Source organism: Falco cherrug, chromosome 6, assembly GCF_023634085.1.
Source record: "Falco cherrug isolate bFalChe1 chromosome 6, bFalChe1.pri, whole genome shotgun sequence".
In the NCBI taxonomy this organism is placed as follows: domain Eukaryota; kingdom Metazoa; phylum Chordata; class Aves; order Falconiformes; family Falconidae; genus Falco; species Falco cherrug.
The window spans coordinates 71,995,002-72,015,302 of record NC_073702.1 but is presented as its reverse complement, the minus strand read 5'-3'; the positions used below and the strand labels follow the sequence as shown (position 1 = coordinate 72,015,302).

Sequence of the window (20,301 nt, the reverse complement as noted above, 5' to 3'; positions counted from 1 at the left end):
CTCTACCCACTTGTTTTATATTCCAGCTCCCATATGCCCACAGCCTGAAGTGCAAATATTCTTTCTAGTTCTTTCTGCATCTGCCTGGGTATAATATCCCGCCTTTCTCTTTCCTGTTAGTTAATAGTTTGACTTTTCAAGCACTTTCAGTCCATGTTAGTTTGTGGAGAAAGACATCAGCAGTGATAGCTAAAGAAAATTCTATTAGGTCATTCCTTTTCAGAACATTGTACCTGTCTTCTAAGCTCTTCGCGGATGTTAGCCAAATAATCCTTTTAATAGCTTTTGTGAGTTAAAAGGGTAGGTAACTGTCATAAGGCTAAATGATTGCATAGATTAATTTACTTGTGGCCAAAAGAAATCAATTGTGATTTAAATTTTTGTCTCTGGACTGATTACACTACCAGACATCAACTTTCTCCTTAGGAATCTACAATGTGCGTTGAAGTACATGTCTTTGATTATATGTGGGTCTGGATTGCTTACAGGTTATCCAGAGTAAGATGGTTGGACATTTCCAGTTTTTAACCTGTGTGTGTACACAAGCTGAGAATACTCAGCTGCTTGGCCTCTGTTACATCTGTGAAGTATCCATTAATAACTTGAGTCGTTATAATTTCGTAAGGTGTTTGGGTGTAAAAGAATGTTTGCCAGACATTAAGTCTGTGGGTCCATTGCAAACTATGTCAAAGCTCTCACTGAAGGCCAAGGGAAGAAAGAGGGTGAGGCTTTAATGAGCCATTTAAAAATAAGAATAAATTGAAAGATGATGTAAGAAAATTCAGTGGTTCCAGGGAACATTTTTCTTAACCATGGCTATATTTAGTGATTGGTATACATTCTACTGCCTTTTAGCAGAGGGATGGATTGGGTGATTGAGAAGGATTCTGAAGGCACCTGTCTTTGGGTTTTGTTGGTTTTTTAATGACAAGTGATTTGGTGCTACTGCCTGCTGAAACTGCTGTGAAATTGCCCTCTGTAAGCTTGTTGTATAATTGTAAGTCGGGTAACAAGGAAGTCAGATTGTGTTTGTCTTTCGCAGAAATCTTTAACATTCTTTTATCTTTCCATTGTGTCTTACAGAATGGTGAATAACACTGAAGACCCTCAAGAGGCTTTATAACGTCCCATCCCCATGTAAAGTATGCTCAGAACTTTTCCAGTAGTGTAAGTATGAGCTAAAAACCCCCACAAAAACTAATGAGTTATTTAGTAGGTTTTCTTCTATTAATTCGGCTAAAAAGAGCAGAGAAATCGTTACAATGAGTATCAGCAGTTGGCTAAATTGGAGAGTTTCACTGGTTTGGTGAATTGCTAGGCAATTAAACCAGGGAACAGTAGCATGTAATTTCTCACTTGATCTGGCTGATACGTTTTTTCTACCTTTACTTCTACTGAAAGAGAAGGAAAATCATGCAGTTCTTAGAAACTTAGACTTGAGCAAAGAAAAGGTAGCATTAAAAGAGAGATCTCCATACATCTACTGAACATACTAGAGGGGTACCAGAGCTGTGCAAGAAAATTTAGCACTGCTGCAGACTTGGTGAAAGGGGATGAGTATACCATTAATATAGTTTTCTATATCAAAGGCAGAAAACCTAGGGCACCTAACATTAACATTAGAGTTAGATGTGTAGGTCCAAGCCACCACTGCTGTATCTTGAATCCAGTACTAACTGAAGTTGTCTAAACCTCATCCTTGAATTTGAGCCTATCACTTTCTTCTTTTAAATGGCTTCTGTCATGGATCTTCAATGTAATTGATATCCATGCTGTTTCTTCAAGTAATAAGCAAATGAATTCTAAGTTTGAAGCTTGTCAGGCTGAGAGGAAAGGCTTGACCTGTACTGTGCTGTCATCCATCGCTCTCGCTGGCCAGTCCTCTATCACTGTTCCCCACACCTCTTTTATATAGGCATGACCAAATGCTTGTCCACTGGCAATCAGATTCTTGAGATACTTCGACCTCTTCACTTCTGATTGTACCTTCTGTCAGCCTGATGAGTAGGAAAGAGAAATCCTGCCTACAGAATAGGTAGCAAGACACTAGGCTGCTATGAATGCAGTCAGATTTTCCCAGGTGGATTATTTCAAGGATGAAGATTACTCACCCAGCACATGAACATTCATAGTGCAAGTGGCAGTGCAGTCACAGACTTCTGTAGAGGGTGTCACCACAAAAAGTAACGACTGCCAGAGGTTTTGTGTTAGAAACTAAACTACCAATATATTTCAAAAAGATTTCTTGATGCGACCATTAATTAGTTAAAATTTCTGGTGGCTTAGTCTTCTATTCAAAACTAGTGGTTTCCTACTTCGTTGCCAGTCCCCTGAGCCACCTCCTCTTCTTTCTTTTAGCTGGAAATATGTTGGATTTCAGTATTAAAATCACCACTTGAAAATGTAAAGATCTAGTTCACAGCAGGGAAGAAATCTGGAGGTAAGGCCATGTTGCCCTGTGCATCTTTATTATACTGGTAATTCAAAATCTGCAGAGTAATGTTAGAGCTCTTTCTGTGCTTTGTGTGAGCGCAAGTACAGTCTGTCAGCTTTTACTTTGAATCAGACTTTTAACACAAATTTCCAAACTGTGAGTTAGAGTTTCCAATTTCCTGTGCTTTAGCTAGATTTCAGTCATATTTTGCCCCTGTGCAGTTTTAGTCAGATATCGTGGTGTTCTGTTGCTTTCTGGAATCATTGTGGCACATTGATGTGTCCTGTTAATCAGCTGCCACCCTCCATCAGAGAAGTAGCAGCTCTTTCAATTTATTCCACTATATGTGCAGTTAATGTGGTCGTTGAGAATGCAGTGTAAGTATAGGTAAATATTTTTGACTGAGTGAAAGCTGTGGTGAACGAACCTATTTGGAGGAGATTAAATTAGAGGAAATGGGCCAAGATGATCCATTTAGGTATAAAGTTTCTAGATTAAACCATAGATATCTTTTTTAAAAGGATAAGCGGGCATCATGGTTTTAGAAGGGGAAAGAAGAGAGGCCCTTTTTTAAAAAAAAGTTTTAGAATACTGAATAAGATTAAAATTTGACAGTTTTGAAACTACGGTGTTCAGAGAGTAGTTTGTTTGCTCCTGCTGTGGGGCAGCAGTCTCCGTCAGAAAAGCAAAGCAGACAGCTGGCTGCAATTATCATTTCACCTACCTAATTTTTATCCACAGTTGGAAGAGAGTCAATACTCAAGAGGAATTTGGGGCATGGTGTGAACACAAGACTCTTCATTTTGGTCTCACAAGAATTAGTCATTTATCTGAAACAAAGTCCTTCTGTAGCAAATGCAAGTATATCTCTATTGACTTCTCCATAAATATAATGGGAGTAATTACTTGTACTTCATATACTCACAGCAGAATTGATTAATTAATATGTGTTAATAGTGAGATATGACCGTCAGTGTTTGTGTTGCTTGTTTCAAACTATCTCTCAAAATATGATTTCTGGTAGAACTAGACAGTTTCAACATAGTCACTTAAAGTTTACCTGCATTATCAGGCTGGTGCTTATGAATCTAACGGCCAGCAATGACAGAGCTGTCTTGGAAGTGAGTAAAAGCCTGCTGAGTGGACAGAAAATCGGTGTGAGTAATGCAGATGAAAAAGGACTAGACTGAAGCCTTGTCATCATGTAGGAAAAACAACAGAAAGAAAGGAACGAGAGTGTGAACAATACTAAAATCACCACACACTGAAGAACAGACAGTGGAGTTACAGTGGCTTAGGAAGTCACAACAGGGCTGAGCTATGTTAACTGTCCAGCTTCCTTGAAATGTGATGGGAAACACGTTAATTAAACGTGGGTGAGAGGACTTGGCTAATTTGCTCTTTATGTCTTCGGTGACAAGGTATCATGTAAATAGTTGGTGGCTGTAAGAATGAATGTTCAGTGGATATTTTAAGCTTCCTTAATTGAAACAATGTCTCGCCTGAGCCCTTTTTTTTTTTAAAAAAAAAATTTTTTTAAAGTTTTACTGTAAGATAAACCAGCTGAGTTAACTCATGATTTCACTGGCAGCTAAGCCACTCTGAAAGGGACCTAAAAGAAATCTTGTGGTATTTGTGCCTCTTTTGCCTGCCTCTGTGTTTGGCCTGATTGGCTTGTCCCCATCTGTTGAGTGGGTAATAGCAATCATGAGAGACTTCCAAGCCGATTCAACTCACTAACCCAGGTAGAAACTAGCTGTCGATGGGTTGTTGGTTGATAGATTTTCCTGCTGGCTTAGTGAACTGCTCTGTGGAGACTTCCACCAAGTCCTGGAGCTCTGCAGAAAGGCAGAAGAGCAGGGCATAGGTAGGTTCACCCTCTCTCATGCATCTGCAGCCTCTTGCATCTATAGGTGTTCTCTTGCTCTGAGCAGGACACAGAAATATTTGGACATGCTCTGATAATACGGAGTGGGGCTCCTCTATGTCATGCAAGAAGAAATTTCCCTAGGTCAGGTCTGGGCTGCACAAAGAGATGTTTGTTGCTTTAAGAGCATTTATTAGGATGTGTGTTTCTTTTTGAAATGGTTTTAAATAAAATAAAACTCTAATATGGAAGCAACTGTGGCCAAAAGCCCATATTTTTGCCGTTATGATTTGTATTCTTCAAGCAGATGCTGTTATCTATTTCCAAGTTGTTCTCCAAGTATAATGTCTGTCTCCACTGAGACTGTGTGCCAGTAAAACTATACTTGCAAACTGTTTTCTAGTGAAAAAATAAAACAAAAAATGCTTTGTAGTTAAGCAGTAAATTAGGGATAGGTAAGTTTAGGATTTTTGCTGGGTTTGGATTTGTTTTCTGAAGTAACAAATTTTAAGAAATTCAGTTGATCATTCTCCCTCAGGATCTATCACCAGCAGTAACAAAGGTGCCTGAAATACTTCAGAATGTCTCTTTTTCTTTACGTGTAGAAGAGAGGTGGTGGAAATCCTGGTGATGGCATTACTTGAAAGTTGTCCTACACCTGGTTATGTCTGATGCTATAGATTGACCCTGTAGGATGGTTGTATGAGCAGTAAGAAAACACTCAAAGCTTGGCCAGGTGCTTGGGCTGCCTTCTGGCAGAGTGCCTGTGTGATTTTGAACAAGTAATTTTGGCTTGCCTGAAGGCCAGCCCCTTTATGTGAGCTCTTGGTCTCAAAAATTAGCATAGTTTTACTTCCCTGCCTTGCAGGGATATTCTACAGAAAGATGTGTCTCAGGTACTTAGATACTCCAGCAAGCAGAATTAATAGAGGAGAATTCTGAGATTCTGTCTGGATTTTAATAAAGGATTGTTCAAATTCTGAAGTGAACTGGAGAAGGCAAAAGACAGCAGTATACCTACCCCTGTAATCTTGACAGCTGAAAATGTGTGACTTGCCAGTCTGGTGTGTAGGTTAGGCCCGTGTCTCAGTTTTATTGCCAAAATGACTGTTTCTTCAGGTGGGCTAAAGCTAGTCTTTCAGCGTGTCAGTGAGATTTGCTTAGTTGTGTAACTCAAGTACACAAATCCTGCCCTGCCCTGATCCTGTTGCAGAGCTTATATATCCGAAGTTTAGTCTTCGACTCCTGAATGTGAGAGCTCCTCCTTTGCTCTTGGCACAGGTTTGGGCTTTGGGCCCTGGTTCAGCACTCAGCTGCCACTACAGCTTTTTGCTCTGTTGGCCCTTCTGATGCCTCGTTCTGCCCTTGAATCCAGCCTCAGAGTCTGAATTCCTGCCTTGGTTCTGTAGAATTGCAACAATAGTAGGAAACCCGTATTTTAGAAGTAGGGAAGGTTAGGGTTAGATGTATAAGGTGTCAGTGTGAATTAGTCTGTGCCTTGAGTAGAATTCAGAAGCATCTGGCTCCCAGCCCTGTGCTTAGTCAGAGGTCAGTCCCTTTTGTAAGGCTTGGATTATGACAATAATTGGCATTTATATTGTATTTTTGCCTTGTAAGATCGATCTCAAGTTCTCTCTCTCTTTCCAAAGATGTAAAGCGGATACTGTAAAGCAGAGTAAGTTGCTCATCCAAGTGGAATCAGTGGCAAAACTGCTAGGGTTAGCTTACTGCCAGTGTGCCAGCGTCCAGTAAACAATTTTTTTGGCAGTGAAGAATTTCAGAGGCTGAGTGGAACAACAGCTTATGTAGACGTAGTGAATCTGGGTTTGGGGTGCTTGGACTAGCTGAGGAACTTGAAGCCTCCTGAAGAAATGAGATGTTGATATTCTGCTCTCAGCTTGCATTCTATAATTTGTGTAGCAGTGAGTATTTGATTATGTTGGATTTATTTTCAGAAGTTTCAGGCTGCTCTTATTAATTGTCACCATTTTGATCGAAAGCGTATGGCAGTGTTCTGCATTCGTAAGACAGTGTTTTGCATTCACAAACAGAACCGGTGACGTTTAACCTCGATAGATCAGCTCGTAGTCTGATTTCACTCCTTGCTATAATGTGAGGCTCTCGTTTCCCTGGGATGAGAGCAGTCATTAGAAGCATTACATTTTGTTTGTGAATCAGGATGAATGGGAATAGAGTCCTCTTTGAAAATCAGAACTAAGAGATGTAACTGCAGGAGATAATTATGCTAACGTATGGATAAGGATGGCTCTGTGTTCGTTGACATGATGAGCACTTGAGGCCTGATATTTTTCTCTCTCTTGAAAACTGGTACAACTCCACTGAAAATACTGGAGTTGCAACTGATGAACATAAGTGTTGGCTCAGATGAGTCAGATCCTTAATCCTCTGTTGCGCCCCAGAATTCATAGCATCAACTACTGTTTTGGAGGCAGCTTTGCTTAATATGGTGCAAAGCTTTGGGCTCTGAAATATTTAAATGGGCTGTGTATAAAAAGAGATGCACTTGTTCACGAAGAACAGAAGAGGTCAAAGCTTGAATTTCGCAACACTAGATAGTGTTATGCCTGAAATGTCCCTGTTTTGTTCCAATAGTGCCTTAGAGCTGCACTTGATGGGTCACAATCTTTGCCTCTGGATGTGTGTGCATGGAATGCAGCATTTACTTTGCGATATGCGTCAACTGCTCTGTTTTTGGAGCAGCTGTAGCTCAGAATGAAAGTCCCTCTCTTGAGCGTCTTGTAAGAACCAGCTGCATCTTTTGGGGTGGGTAATGGTGGGTGAGATGTAGAAAAGGAAGGAAGAGTGAATGAAACTGTGCTTAGCTCCTTGGAGCTCATAAAAATGCATGGAGAGAGAAACAAGCTTGTGTAATATACAGCACGGTTAAAAAGTTAACAGACTGGTAAGCTGGAAGTGGAGTTTCTTTGTAGTTACTGGTTCTGATAGAAAACATCCAGAATGGTAGTTCATGTGAATCATGTTGTTGCGTATTTGTTCACCAGCCAGCGTGGTTATATTGCCTTTGGAAACAGCAATGCCAACCTTACTACCCATTTTTGCTTGCTGGCTAGATCAGAGAGCTCCCGTAGAAAGGAAACCTAGCAGCCCAGTCCTACGGTACAAGGATCCTTAACACCGGCTCATGGTCTCGGGACTGAGCATGCCAAGGCAGCTGCTCTCTCTGCTGTATGTTTTTAACAGCTGGAGAACATCCATCTTCACAGTTACTCAGATAGCAGTTCTTACTAGTACTATATGCACATACAAACTGGCAGGCTGAGGAGCTCAAGCTGTGAGAAAGACTGTGATAGTTAAAACACTTGTTCGGTTAACTAGTTGTAGAAAGTAATTTTTTTGCTGTATACTTTGGGATAACCTACTTCAGCTGAAATGCCACAACTATACCTTGTTTTTTTACAATTCCATTTAAAGGGCAAGACTGTGTTCAATGACACCAAGAAAGTACATGTTACGTTGCAAAAAATGATGGTGCTGTAAAAGTTAAAGACTACAAATTCTGGAGATACTGTTAGCAGGACAGTGTATTGCTGTTAGGGTCCTACCCTGGATCAACGGTATATACCGTATGTCAGAGAAGGGTAGAAGTTAGCATCTCTCCCCATCCTGTTTGCCACAGCTGATGTGACTTTATTAGAATCGTGCTTAAACTAATTACCAGACCTAGGATCCTATTCTGAATGCTTTGGCACTAACCCACGTCCATATTACACAGTTTATATCAAATACAGGTCTTCTTTCAAAAAGTGCAATTGGTTTTGTAAGTCTTGAGCTTTGCAGAGTTTATTAGATAAAATAGTGAAATTTAATGGAAATTTTGAGAAGGATCTCTGCAGTGATGCTAGAGTACTTCCTACTCAGTGTACAGTGAGTAGAAGAGTGGAAAAAATGATTTCTTGTGATCATTAAAGAGCCCAGAGCCATTTTCTCAAGTGTTAGAGGTGTTAAGGTGTTGGTGTCTGGCCTTATTCCCAAATGGGTAATTGAATTGCTTTGAACTTCTGCAAGTTCAATTGGACATGGACTTAGCTCATAGCTGTTTTTATGGGATTATTCTGCTGTGTTCCATCACCTGGAAAGTTAGTGTTGGGTATATGGTTCTTGTATCTGTGTGGGCTTGGGCTATGATAGTAGGTGAGAAAACCTTGCTGTGTTTGTCCTTACTTTGAGATGCAGGATGATAAGGGAAGAGAACATCTCTCTTATCTGGCCCTGAACCCCCACGCAAGATCAGTTCTTTGCAAGTGTGGAGGGAGCCTCATATCTACAGGTGAAATTCATACCAAAAAAAAGGCTAAATGAGGCTTGCTGGTATGACAAGGAAAAGCAATGGTATTGAGAGCAATTACGCCCCTAAACAGCCTTCACTCTAGAAAGTGGCATTAGAAGTGAAAAGGAGTGATGCTGCATCTGGCTGGTTGAGACCTGCTGGTTATTTTATATCTGTGGATTTGAGGGGGAAAATAAGTTCTTTTTTATTTAGGCCCTTATAGTTTCTCCCTTCAATCTGATATTCAGGTACCTCAGGTTCCTTTTGGATGAACCATGAAAGATAAGCTTCAAGTTTTAATGTGTTATAGATACCAGGAGGCAGTCAGTGGAATTGGTTCATCTTCCCTGGGGTGTGACTGCCAACTTAATGTAAGAAATGTAAATAAGTTTGATACTTTAAGCTACCTTTTTTTCTTGTCAGGATCTAAATAAACAATTCATTTTAAGGGTCATATTCAGGTGTTAAAAAATTGATGGGTTTTAGTTTTGATTTGTAATTGACAGAGGTCTTGCTTTCAAAATTTCAGGGAGAAAAATGCATGGCAACTCTCCCTTGGTTGGCTCTCTTTCAGATACCTCCCCAAGGAAATTTTTCAGCCCATTGTAACTGGTGAGAGTTTTCCTTACTGATCAGAATATAATTATGTGCTAAGATCTGCTGGTGTTGAAGGTATTCTGCTACACTGGCAACAGAGTTTGGCAAAGTTTGACTACAGTAAAGCAGTCGCTCCAGTCTTTTTCTTTTCTTAGGAAAAGTATTTGCTATCTTTATTTTCTCTTCCACCACCGCACGCCCCACCCCCCGCCCCAGTCATTCTGCCTGTCTCTATCTTACTTTACTTCTTGTTACTTTTGCAGTTGATTGTATTTCACAAGGAAAAAGAGGGGGGAAGCAAACTGCATTACAGCTGGACAGAGGAGTTCAGGAGGATAAGAGGCTCTTACAGCAGTATGGGGGGGATGGAGTAGTGGAGAATGTCCATTAATTAATGAGGTGAATGAAATTACGATGATTCTAAAATGGCTGATTTACTTAACAGCTTTTTAAATTGATCTTTAAACAGGGTAAGTTTATTAAAATATTTTAAAAAGGACAAATAACTGAAACCCTGATAGAATAACAGTTCTAAATAATGTTACTGTAGTTACTCATTAAAAAGCAGTAGATAGTTGGCGATGTTGGAACGTGTTCAATAATACCACATTTTGCAATATTTGTTTTGGGTTTTTAATGGAAAATTCCCAGTTCCTGCAGTTGTTTTCAATACATAAAACTCACTCAGAAGCATTGTTTATAGATCTCATGGTTGTGTAGAAAAGCACTTGAAAATGTGAACAGGAGTACAAAATCAGGACGACCAGTAAGAAGTATGTCAGGTGCAATATATATGCTGTGTATTTAAGTATAAGCAAGGCAGTTTGTACTCTTTAATGCAACATTAGTGAGACCAGCAGTGAGATACTGTGTCTGATTTTGGTGTTCTTACCTTTTTAAGCCTTGAAAAATTATACAAAGTTTTCTAAAAGGCTTGGAGGGCTAGAAGAATACTTTACGCGAACAGATAGATCACTGATCAATTGTTTTGGTTTTATTTGTTGGGGTTTTTTTCAAATTGTCAACATTTTTTCAGTGATTCTGTAAAACATAGCATAATGGATTTAATTTGACAGTAGGTTTGCTAGTCTTAGATGACTTTCTGCAAGCCTTTTAGAAGTAGTCTACTGATTAACAGGACTCTGTAGAACACAAGTTGGACGTCATTGAATATCTCACTCTTCCTGCAGAGGGTGGCCTTGTCCAGCAATTCTTGCATCCCTGTGCAATTGGAATTACTGCACATGCACAGCGGATCCTTGCTGCATCAGCGGGACAAAGTGGAGGGCGCATCACTTGCCCATGTACAACTGTGTATGACAGAGGGTCAACCATTTCTCTTGCATCCAAGAGCACTGCAGTTCATTATGTGTAATTCACTAGTAATTCACTCAAGGATACTTAGGATTCACTAGAGGATTATGTGTAATTCATTAAAGGAGATTAATTTGGCCTGAGAACCCAGATGTAGAAGCTCAGCCCTGACATTTTAGACAAATTAAGGAATCACACCCAAATTTTAAAGGGAATGACTGGCCATGGCCACAAACTGCTGCAGAAAATGGTAAGTTGTGTGTTGCTTGACGCTTTTGAAGCCATCTGGAAAGTCATGCTATTGTCAGATGAGAGTTTTTCAGTTCACAGGCCTAGAAGGACAGAATTTTTGAGGTTTTAGGTCTGTGGCAAACAGGAGATGAAACTAGATAAAGTATGTCTTAGTATTAAACGTTGAAGAATCAGTAAAGTAGGAATTTTGAATAGAGGTAATTCTGGAGGGAGGTTCTGGTTCATTACATTCTCCAGTTCAATGAAGTACTTGAGTGCATGAAACTTGGCGTTGACTGATAGATGATCCAGGAAACAGTGACATTAGGTGTACAGGTAAGAAGTGCCGAAAATGGATTCAACTCTAAGAAAAGGCAAGCTGGCATATCTAGTGAAAACCATCTCAAGGCCAGATGTTTAAGAAAAGATTTTCTGTTGGAAAACCATGCTACTCTGAGCTGGCATGGGGGGCTTTCAGGCTGTACAGGAGTTTGTGCTGTGAGTCATAAGTCAATGTGACACTTCTTACAAAGCTTGGAGGAAAGGATTGAGCACCCCTGCCTCCCCCAGTGCAGAGGCCAAACCTAAAACATAATGTCTGTTTCCAAATGCTCCTTGTCAAGCTCTGAATGTCTCAGTCTGAGATACAACTTCCAAATTTTAGTTGTTACAATTCCAGTCAGTTGCTAGCATTGGCTGCTGTGCCCTCCTTTTAGTAGAATAATCTGGGTACTCGTCTTTTAAAATTTAAAATGGCTTGTACGTATTCAGTAATCAATTGTCTAAAGGACAGCACATTCCTGTTGGACTGAAGCACTTATATGGCTGTAGTCTGTCTGTCTTCTCACAGTCATTTTCTTGGATGGGAGTCATCCCCTTGCACTGTCCTCCTGCTTCTTTCTCCCACATACACACTGCTGAAACAATGCAAGAAGCTCAGTAATTGCTTGGTGAGGCCAAAGACAGGAGCTTCTTCTTATTTCTGTATTCTCCAGGCAGCAAGTGCCATTTTCATGGAATTATGCATCCTGGCCTGGTAGCACCATGTCTGTACAGCTGTGCTGTAGCTACAGCTCTACTAAGTAAGCCAGCTCTTGGTGCTGTTCTTTAGTCCCAAGGCCACTTGGCCACATCAGTACTACCAGACCCTCTTAGCCTTGAGCCTGAGTGGCTGCATCCAAACAGAGTGTGGTTTCTGCTCCATGCAAAAGCTTGAAAAAAGCCTGTGATTTGGTCAGGAGTGCACTGGTTGTGCTGGACCAAAACCGTGCCAAAGACAGCTACAGTGATTTAATAATGCTGCAGACTGGTGTAGAGGCTACAGTGTCTCTTCCTGGACACTTTAATTTAGTAGTGTTGACGTGGCTATACCCACAGGGTAGACCTTTTCCCATTGCTTAGTCTGTTGTGAGATGTTACGCCTCTGAAGAGAGTCCCTTGGTATACCCCCAAAACCCACAGGCTTGGTTTACTTTACTGATTTGTATACCTGAAAAAAGACTGAACGCAGCAATTGAAGAAGTTTTGCTGCTCTGTGGCTCCTTTTGGGGAGTTCCTCTGTGCCAGTGCAGAAATTGAGATGAGGAGTGATCTTCAAAATGTATGGAGAGAAATAGGCAGCCCTGTCCTTTGGAAGGTCTGTTGTAAATCATGACAGCCATCATCCCTCTTCTGGTTTTCATAGGGTCCTTGGAACTCTTGACTTTCCTGAGGCTGCTGTTTGCTCTTGCTTGTAAGGATTGTGCATTAGCTCTGTCATGTCTCCTGGAGTTTGAGTGATCTCCTCACCCTGCTCTCCTGCAGGAATTGTAATAAACCCTTGACTTACAAGAAGATTCGCAAGAAGGATGGAAAATACCTTGATCTCTTTGCCAAGTTCTGTCTGCCCTCCATCTGCCATCCCTTCTCAGGATCTTGAGTTCTGAAGGAGGTGATCTTGTCATTTGTATGCCATTTGGATCTGGAGTGAGGAGACTTAGGAAGGAAAATAGATAAGGGGAGCATATGGTGATTTTTCAGTTCCATTTCTGGGCTTTGCAGCAAATAAGTGTTCATTGTTCTGGCACCTTGGGAAGTTTAGGAGTTAAAAATGCTTTTGGTGAGCCACCATGACAATTGAGTTACATGAGAAGCCTGGCTTTGGAGGGGAAAAGGCTGTACGCTTCTTTAAATGAAAGCTAAGTACTAATTGGATGTGCTGCACTTTCCTTGTTAGGGCAGGTGATCTGTGACAACATTCCAAGTTCAAAACTTACTAACTTCAGAAATGGGACTGAAGTCAAATCAACTTTGGTCCTACAGGCCACTAGAATTTCTGCTAGGGGTGGTTTTATCTTATGTTTTTCAAGGTAGCAACAAAAAGTTAGGGCAACTTTAACTCTACTTAAAATTCAGAAGAGTTGAGCTTCATAAACTTCATGTCATAACTGGCTAAAACTTCTCCAGGAAAACTCAGCCTCTGGCCCCGACCTAACAGTTTTGGAATCTGGGATTTCAGTCTGGTGGATACTTAGCACTGGGCAAAATTTTGTCTGAAATCAAGTTGCAGCCTTAATTACTGAGCAACCACTGTCTCTCTGTAGCAGTGATGTATCAAAAGCAAAAGGGTAGTAACTGCAGGTTTATTGTGGAAGACGTGGGGAATGCTAGTACAGGAAAGAAGCGCTATTTGAGCACTTCAAAGAAAATAATCTCTTCTGCTGCATAGTGAGACCAGCATTTATGGGAGGTTGCCTGCTGAGCTTGTTTGGAGGTGGAATGTTGGGCTGCCAGCTCTCTTATGTGTGTGACTTAAAGTTTTGGACCAGAATTGATCTTTCATGCATGTAAGATACTTTCCATGTACCACAGGGAGCTATTGAACTGAAGTATTTGCTTTTACATTTTACCTTGTTTTCAGTCTGCTGGAAACCATGTCTCACTACACCGACGAGCCAAGATTTACCATAGAGCAGATAGACCTGCTTCAGCGCCTGAGACGTACAGGAATGACCAGACATGAAATCCTCCACGCGCTGGAAACGTTGGATCGTCTTGATCAAGAGCATAGTGACAAATTTGGAAGAAGGTCTAGCTACGGAGGTGGTTCCTACAGCAACAGTACCAACAATGTCCCGGCATCTTCCTCTACAGCCACAGCTTCAACACAGACCCAACATTCTGGGATGTCCCCATCACCAAGCAACAGTTACGACACCTCCCCACAGCCTTGCACTACTAATCAGAACGGGAGGGAGAGTAACGAGAGGTTGTCTGCATTCAACGGGAAGATGTCACCTACCCGCTACCCACTTGCAAACAGCTTGGCTCAAAGATCATACAGTTTTGAAGCTTCTGAAGAGGACTTGGACATTGATGACAAAGTGGAGGAACTGATGAGGTTAGTAGAAGTCTTTGTAAAAAGTTTGGAAAGTCAGAGTGAGAAGTCCCTCAGAAGAAATCTGCTTGTATATACAGGAGGACTGCTGTATAATGATAGGCATTATCAAGAATGCAGGAACTGCTTTAGACAGCTGTTCTCCTACTGGTTCCCCAGGGTGCTTTAGACAGCTGTTCTCCTACTGGTTCCCCAAGGGTCACTATCTCAGTACTTCTCACCTGCCTCTTAGTCTTGTGTAGACAGCCCCTGGCTGTGTGTGGGTATCCCACAGTCTATTTACTGTTCAAGTACTTTTCCCCATGCTGTACCAAAAATTCAAATTGATGTTAGCACACTGATTTTCCACCTGACCCTTATTCAGAAGACTTCTGACTTATGACTCCTCCAATACTTCATACCAGCTGTATTTCCTTCCGTATATAGGGGAAGTAGGGAATCTTCCTGGTTAGTGCTTTCCTCTGGGATCTGCCGAGCATGTATGTTATCTGTTTATAGTTTGTGGCAGGGGCTGGCTCCTTCTGGGTTTTGCACAGGCCACAGATTGACGTAGGAAAGCACAAATAATAAAGGAGCAGCACAAGTCTTCAGTGAGAGTCAGTGTTTGGGTGTTTTTCCACACTGACCTTCCTTTACTTTTAGTGGCTTGTTTTTCAGCATTATGGCAAAGACGAAAGGAGGGGATTATACTACTGAGGGTGACAGAGTCAGTGGGCTTGATGAAGTAAGTGAGGCCAAATGTCTCAGAACAATTTTGGTTATAATGTTGGAGTGTTTTTTTCCCCCAAATTGCAGCTTTTTTGAAGTACCTATGTGAGAGCTAAGGTCCATAATCTGCAGGATGAAAACGTGTTTGAAGAAGTTTGGAGACTTAGGATAACGGTGTGGCTTTTGGGGGAGGGGATTACAGATGAGCAGTAAGAAAAGCCTATCAATGTTATTTAATGTCGGCTGCAGGGTAATGGAATAATGCAGGAAGGTGGTGAGTATGGCAGTATGCAGGAGTTCCCATTGCTGAAGGTTAATCATTCCTTTGAGTTTTGGGTTCCTATTCAGTGTCTCAGGTAATACTTTTAGTGCTTATTTAAACTGAAAGTACTTTTATTTGCAAGCATATGGAAGATGAGTGTTTGGTACAGAAATAAAAATGAACCCACAACATAGCGTTTATTTTTCATTTGCATTTGCAAGCATGAATCTGCCTTGAATGCTTCTGGGGCAGGAGGGGAGAAGGGGAAGGGAAACCACCAAATAATAAAGCCTAATAAAGTCTTGTTTGCCCTTCTGATGAAGGGAGGGAGGAAGAGGAGGGAAAAGTATGTGGTTACTGCAATTGAAATTTGCTGCATATCACAGTCCCTGTGCAACCTCCAAATTATTTTCTTTTTAGTAGTTCTAGTCATAGAATCATAGAATGGTTTGTGTTGGAAGGGACCTAAAACATCATCTAGGTCCAACCCCCTAGCCATGGGTGGGGGCATATCCCTTCTGAACTGTCTTTGCACACTTTGTAAAAATCATACAAAGCCTTTAAATAACTTGCACTTGCTCATTTGATGCAAGCTGTGGACTAAGGAAGTAGGGATGGGGGGATAGAGGTTGCAAAATCTTTTCTCCTTTGGGTCTTTCCCTTGCAAGGTTGGGGAAGGTTTGTGTATGTATATTCATTTGTGTAGCTAACCATGCAGACCCTGCTATCCTTTATTTTTTATTTTTGTGCCTCATTTTTATGACTGAGGTTTTAATGCTGGTACGAGAGATTTATTCATCCCTGTGTAATGAAACTTTGTACATTCCATATGGCAGTGCTGCGCCTAATATGAATTATATAGGACATGAGTCATCCATTCTCCTGCTAGGGTACTTTGATCAAACGTGACACTTGTTAAAAGAAGTGTCCACTGGTGAGGCACTCTAATGCCTGCCTTCCCCACTCCTTGTCCTCTAAATGAAGGAAATAAAGCCATTTTGCTTCTTTAAAGTGCACTTTGGTCTGTCTGTCTTTTTGTGTGTTCTTTTGTTTTTTGTTTTGTTTTGTTTTGGTAGGAGGGACAGCAGTGTGATAAAGGAGGAAATCAAAGCCTTCCTAGCCAATCGGAGAATTTCCCAAGCAGTTGTTGCACAGGTAACAGGTAAGAGCTCAGGGAGTCCTTTCTTCATTTTGGGAAACTTGTCTTAACTGCCTGTCTGTGCATGGTGCAGATGTTGGAATATTGCTTGGCTTTCTGCATTGCAGTGCAGATCTGTCAGCTTAGTCATGATAATGTATGCCTTTGATTTAAGACCCATTGTCCCGCACATCATGGAACTTCCCCAGTGAATCACTTTTTTTTTCTTTTTTTTTTTTTTTTTTTTTTTTTTGTGGCTTGTGCTAGCAGATTTTATTTTACAGCATTATAAGAAGCCCAAAGTTCTTATCTTTAAATGAAACAGTTTTCCTTAATTCTTAAATTGTTTGTTGAGTATGGCAAATAGATTCATATCTGTATCTCTGTGTATGAAGAGAGATATAATATGTATTTATAATATAAAATGTATATGAATAGTCAGAGACACAGCTATAGCTGGTATCACTACATTGAGGAGTCAGATTATGATAGTTTGAAGTTTTTCAGTCACTTGCCTTTCAGTCATGATTAGTGTAAATCAGATGTGAGGTTGAGGAGATGACTGTATTAGCTCAGATTTTACCTAGGAGAAGTAGTTCTCTCTTTGCCCTTTTCCCTGTGCCTTCTCTCTTTCACATTCAGGACAAGAGAACACACTGCAGTGATACCACTTCTTCCTTAGGTGTGTTTCCAGAGCTTTACACAAACAGTAACAAAGTCTTAGTGCTCCCTCCATGGGTTGGGATGCTATGAGTTCTTGACAGGCTCACACTGCTTGTCCGGAACAGCGTAGCCGGTAGCATATTTAGAGTCATAGAATCATTCAAGTTGAAAAGACCTTTAAGATCATTGATCCCAACTGTTAACCCAGCACTGCCAAGCCCACCACTAACCCATGTCCCTAAGCACCACTTGTACATCTCTTAAATCCTCCCAGGGATGGTGACTCCACCACCTCCCTGGGCAGCCTGTGCCAGTGCTGGACACCCTTTCATTGAAGAAATTTTTCCCAATATCCAATCTACGTTTCCCCTGGCACAACTTGAGGCCATTTCTTCTTGTCCCACACTTGTCACCTAAGAGAAGAGGTCAACCCCCCTGCTGCCTACAACCTCCTGTCAGGTAGTTGTAGACAGCAATAAGGTCCCCCCCCGAGCCTCCTTTCCTCCAGGCTAAATATCCCTGGTTCCTTCAGCTGCTTCTCATCAGACTTGTGCTCCAGACCCTTCACCAGCTTTACTCTTCTTTGGACACTCTCCAGCACCTCAGTGTCTTAGGATGAAGACTGGATGATAAAATGCGAATAGCTCAATCCCATGTTATACCTATAACATTTATTCATTTTTTTTAACCCAAGCTTGAGTAAAGATCTTGAAATAGATAGTTTTTAAGGTTCCTTGATGACTAGGAATATCAAACCAGCAGGAGGGAAGTTGTTCTTTTATGATATTTCCAGTATTTGAAATGTCATAAGAACCCATCTGTTTGGGAGATCTGGGTTTGCAGACACGCTAGCAGTTGAGGTAGGCAGGCAGAAATGGGTGCTCGAGCCCTGGAGCCAGGAATTCCTTCCATGTTTCCCAACTGTTCTCTGTGATCTTGGGCAAAATTACTTGTCCTTCCCTGGTTTCCATTTCATCTGTAAAATCATGAGATTAACATTTTGTATAACTCTAAGGAATGCTATTAGCCTTATCAGATATTAGCACTAGTATTAAAAAATTTAAATGTTACGTCTGGTTGCTTAAATTGTACCTGAGATCTTACTTTTTGGTAGCTGGCAGGTCACTTCCCTGGTTTTGTGTAGTCCTTGCTTGAATATAGTCTTGGAATAATCCATTCCTGAATTAACCTCTGTATAGCACCCTTCACATCTACCAATAAGTCAAACTAGCTTCCCCTTCACTAGAAGTAATGCAAAGAGGAAAAAGTTGCAGAAAAGAGTCTTTCCAAAACAGGCCAGCACTTTTTAGTCAGTGGGACTACTATATGCAGGGATGTTGAATCGGAATCACCACACCAAATCAAAGACAGAGTCTGTACCAGTAAAAGGAGGTGATACAATTACCTAGGTGTCTTGGTGCATGTCTTTGATACCCCTGCAAGCAGACTGCACGAAAGCCAAGACCAGTCTCTTCACATCTGTTTGTTTTCCTCCTTCCATTCTCAGCCTAGTTCATTGGATTTCAGGTGTCATTAAGTTGGCATTTAGCCTTTGGGAGCTTTCATTGTTTGCCAGGCTGTTCCTCCTGTGAGTAAATGACACCATCCGCTTCATACGCAGTTGACTAAGTTTCACACCCATCCCACTCAACCCTCCTGCGTAACATGGGGAGGAATCCAGAATGTACTCACATGGTGATCGGAGAAAATATTACTAGATGTCTCTTTTGAGCCTGTCCACGGGACAGAATGAAGACTGAACTAATGACACTGTGGTGTTATCTTGTTTTCAAACCAGATCAATGGGAAACCAGGTAAATCTAAAGGCTAAACACCTATGCCCTTTTGCAGCTGACCCAGTGGTGTTTCCATGGACCTTTAAAATACGAAAAGAAAGTGGTATTTTGCACATGATGCCATTACTCAAGCAGAGGTAGCTGCAGAGGCTTGTGCTGCGCTGTGCTGCACCAGTCTCTTCCTCCCGCTACCCTTTGCAGTTGAACTGTGTCATCCTCCATATGCTTGGTGGGAAGGTCTATGGGAGCTGATTAATTTTAAATATAACCCATAGCCTTGTGTAAGCTGATGCATAGCACTTATGTGCCCCTATTAAGTACATAGTTATGGCTTATCTAAAAGAAATAGTAAATCTCAAAGAGATGTTTGAAGGGACCAGATTAAAGAGTGTGTGCAGCGCTACTGGGGAGAAACGTCAGATTCCTTTCAAAAGCACAGTGTGGTGAAGAGTGACTGAAAATAGTCCAGGACAGAGATCCAGAGCAGAAAGCTTGTGTCCCAGGTCTCTCACTTCCAGAGTTGTCTTAGGCTTGATGAGTGCTAGTTGACTGGTGTATTCTTCAGATATATCCAACATCCCTTCACATTCATCAGTGAAACAAGCTCCCATGGAAGCCCTGGAAACCACTTTTGGTTCATTAAGAAAGCAGTTTGTATAGACAGAGGTAATGCTTTGCAGAATGTATGATCCCAAATGGTATCGTGTCAGTATTTACAGACTTAGTCTCACTGGTAAAGGTGTTCTGTAAATAATTCAGTAAATACAAGGAAAAATAAAGAAGTCAATCCAAAGAGTGGGCAGTAGCAGGTGGCATAGAGGAGGACCATAAAAGTGAAATGACACCTTTTCAGAATAGTGTTCAGCCTCCAGTCGTCCGTGTCTCAGGGTCCTCTATCAGCAGCCCACAGAGGCTGGTGTGCTTACAGCCTCCATCACTGTTTGTTGTAACACAAACACAGCAAGCTGTTCCTGGAGGCTGCAGTGCAGGTGCTGGGTGTGTTTGACTTGCCCATCCACCGATGACCACCCTCATCAGCTGGAAATAATTTTTTTAGCACTTGAAATAAATGTAGAATAGTGTGGCCCCAGCTTTTAGCGTTCATCTCTTCTGCCTTGCGGAAGAGAGGCAAGAAAGAAATGAAAAATTTATGGCTGGCACTGTCCACAAGACAATTGTTTGGCTTGGCTACCCATGCTGTCAACTTTCTCCTTTCAATCTCTTTGGTAGGCTAAAAAATTGTGTGGTTTTGTGTGTAATGGGAGGGGAGAATGGCATGGAGAGGAGAAAGGAGTAATAGTGCATCTGAACAGTGATATTAGACCTTTGGCTAGGGACTTAAAACTTTCCTTCCTTTTCATAGTTTGTCTGGGTTTGAAGTTGGCTGAATTGGACATAACAAGTGATGAACCTTAGTTAAGCTAATGAATGTATTTTGATGTCTTCAAATTGCAGGTCTTCGATTAGCTCATCAGAGAGTGTAATGTTTCCCTGGTGCTTATGACTCTATTTGTCCCCATTCTGTGTCTTGGCATGTTCTGTCCTTGGTGCAGTAACCTCTACTGCAACTTCTGCCCTTTGAAACTTCCGTTTCACCTTATTTTGC

General features: G+C 41.3%; 1 protein-coding gene across 28 annotated transcripts in view; it reads left to right on the top strand.

The window, feature by feature from the left end:
• The window catches only part of HMBOX1 (homeobox containing 1), a 126,141-nt gene that overhangs the window by 45,850 nt on the left and 59,990 nt on the right, over positions 1-20,301 (top strand). For 25 of the 28 annotated variants that reach the window (XM_055713330.1, XM_055713321.1, XM_055713318.1 and 22 more), the window contains 3 exons: positions 1,084-1,167; positions 13,652-14,131; positions 16,175-16,260. In XM_055713330.1, the coding sequence (XP_055569305.1) occupies positions 1,145-1,167; positions 13,652-14,131; positions 16,175-16,260 (589 nt within the window). In that variant the 5' untranslated portion in view covers positions 1,084-1,144. Of the gene's footprint in view, positions 1-1,083; positions 1,168-2,358; positions 2,441-3,175; positions 3,292-13,651; positions 14,132-16,174; positions 16,261-20,301 lie in introns of all 28 variants that reach the window. The other 3 variants (XM_055713314.1, XM_055713316.1, XM_055713315.1) reach the window with 2 other exon arrangements.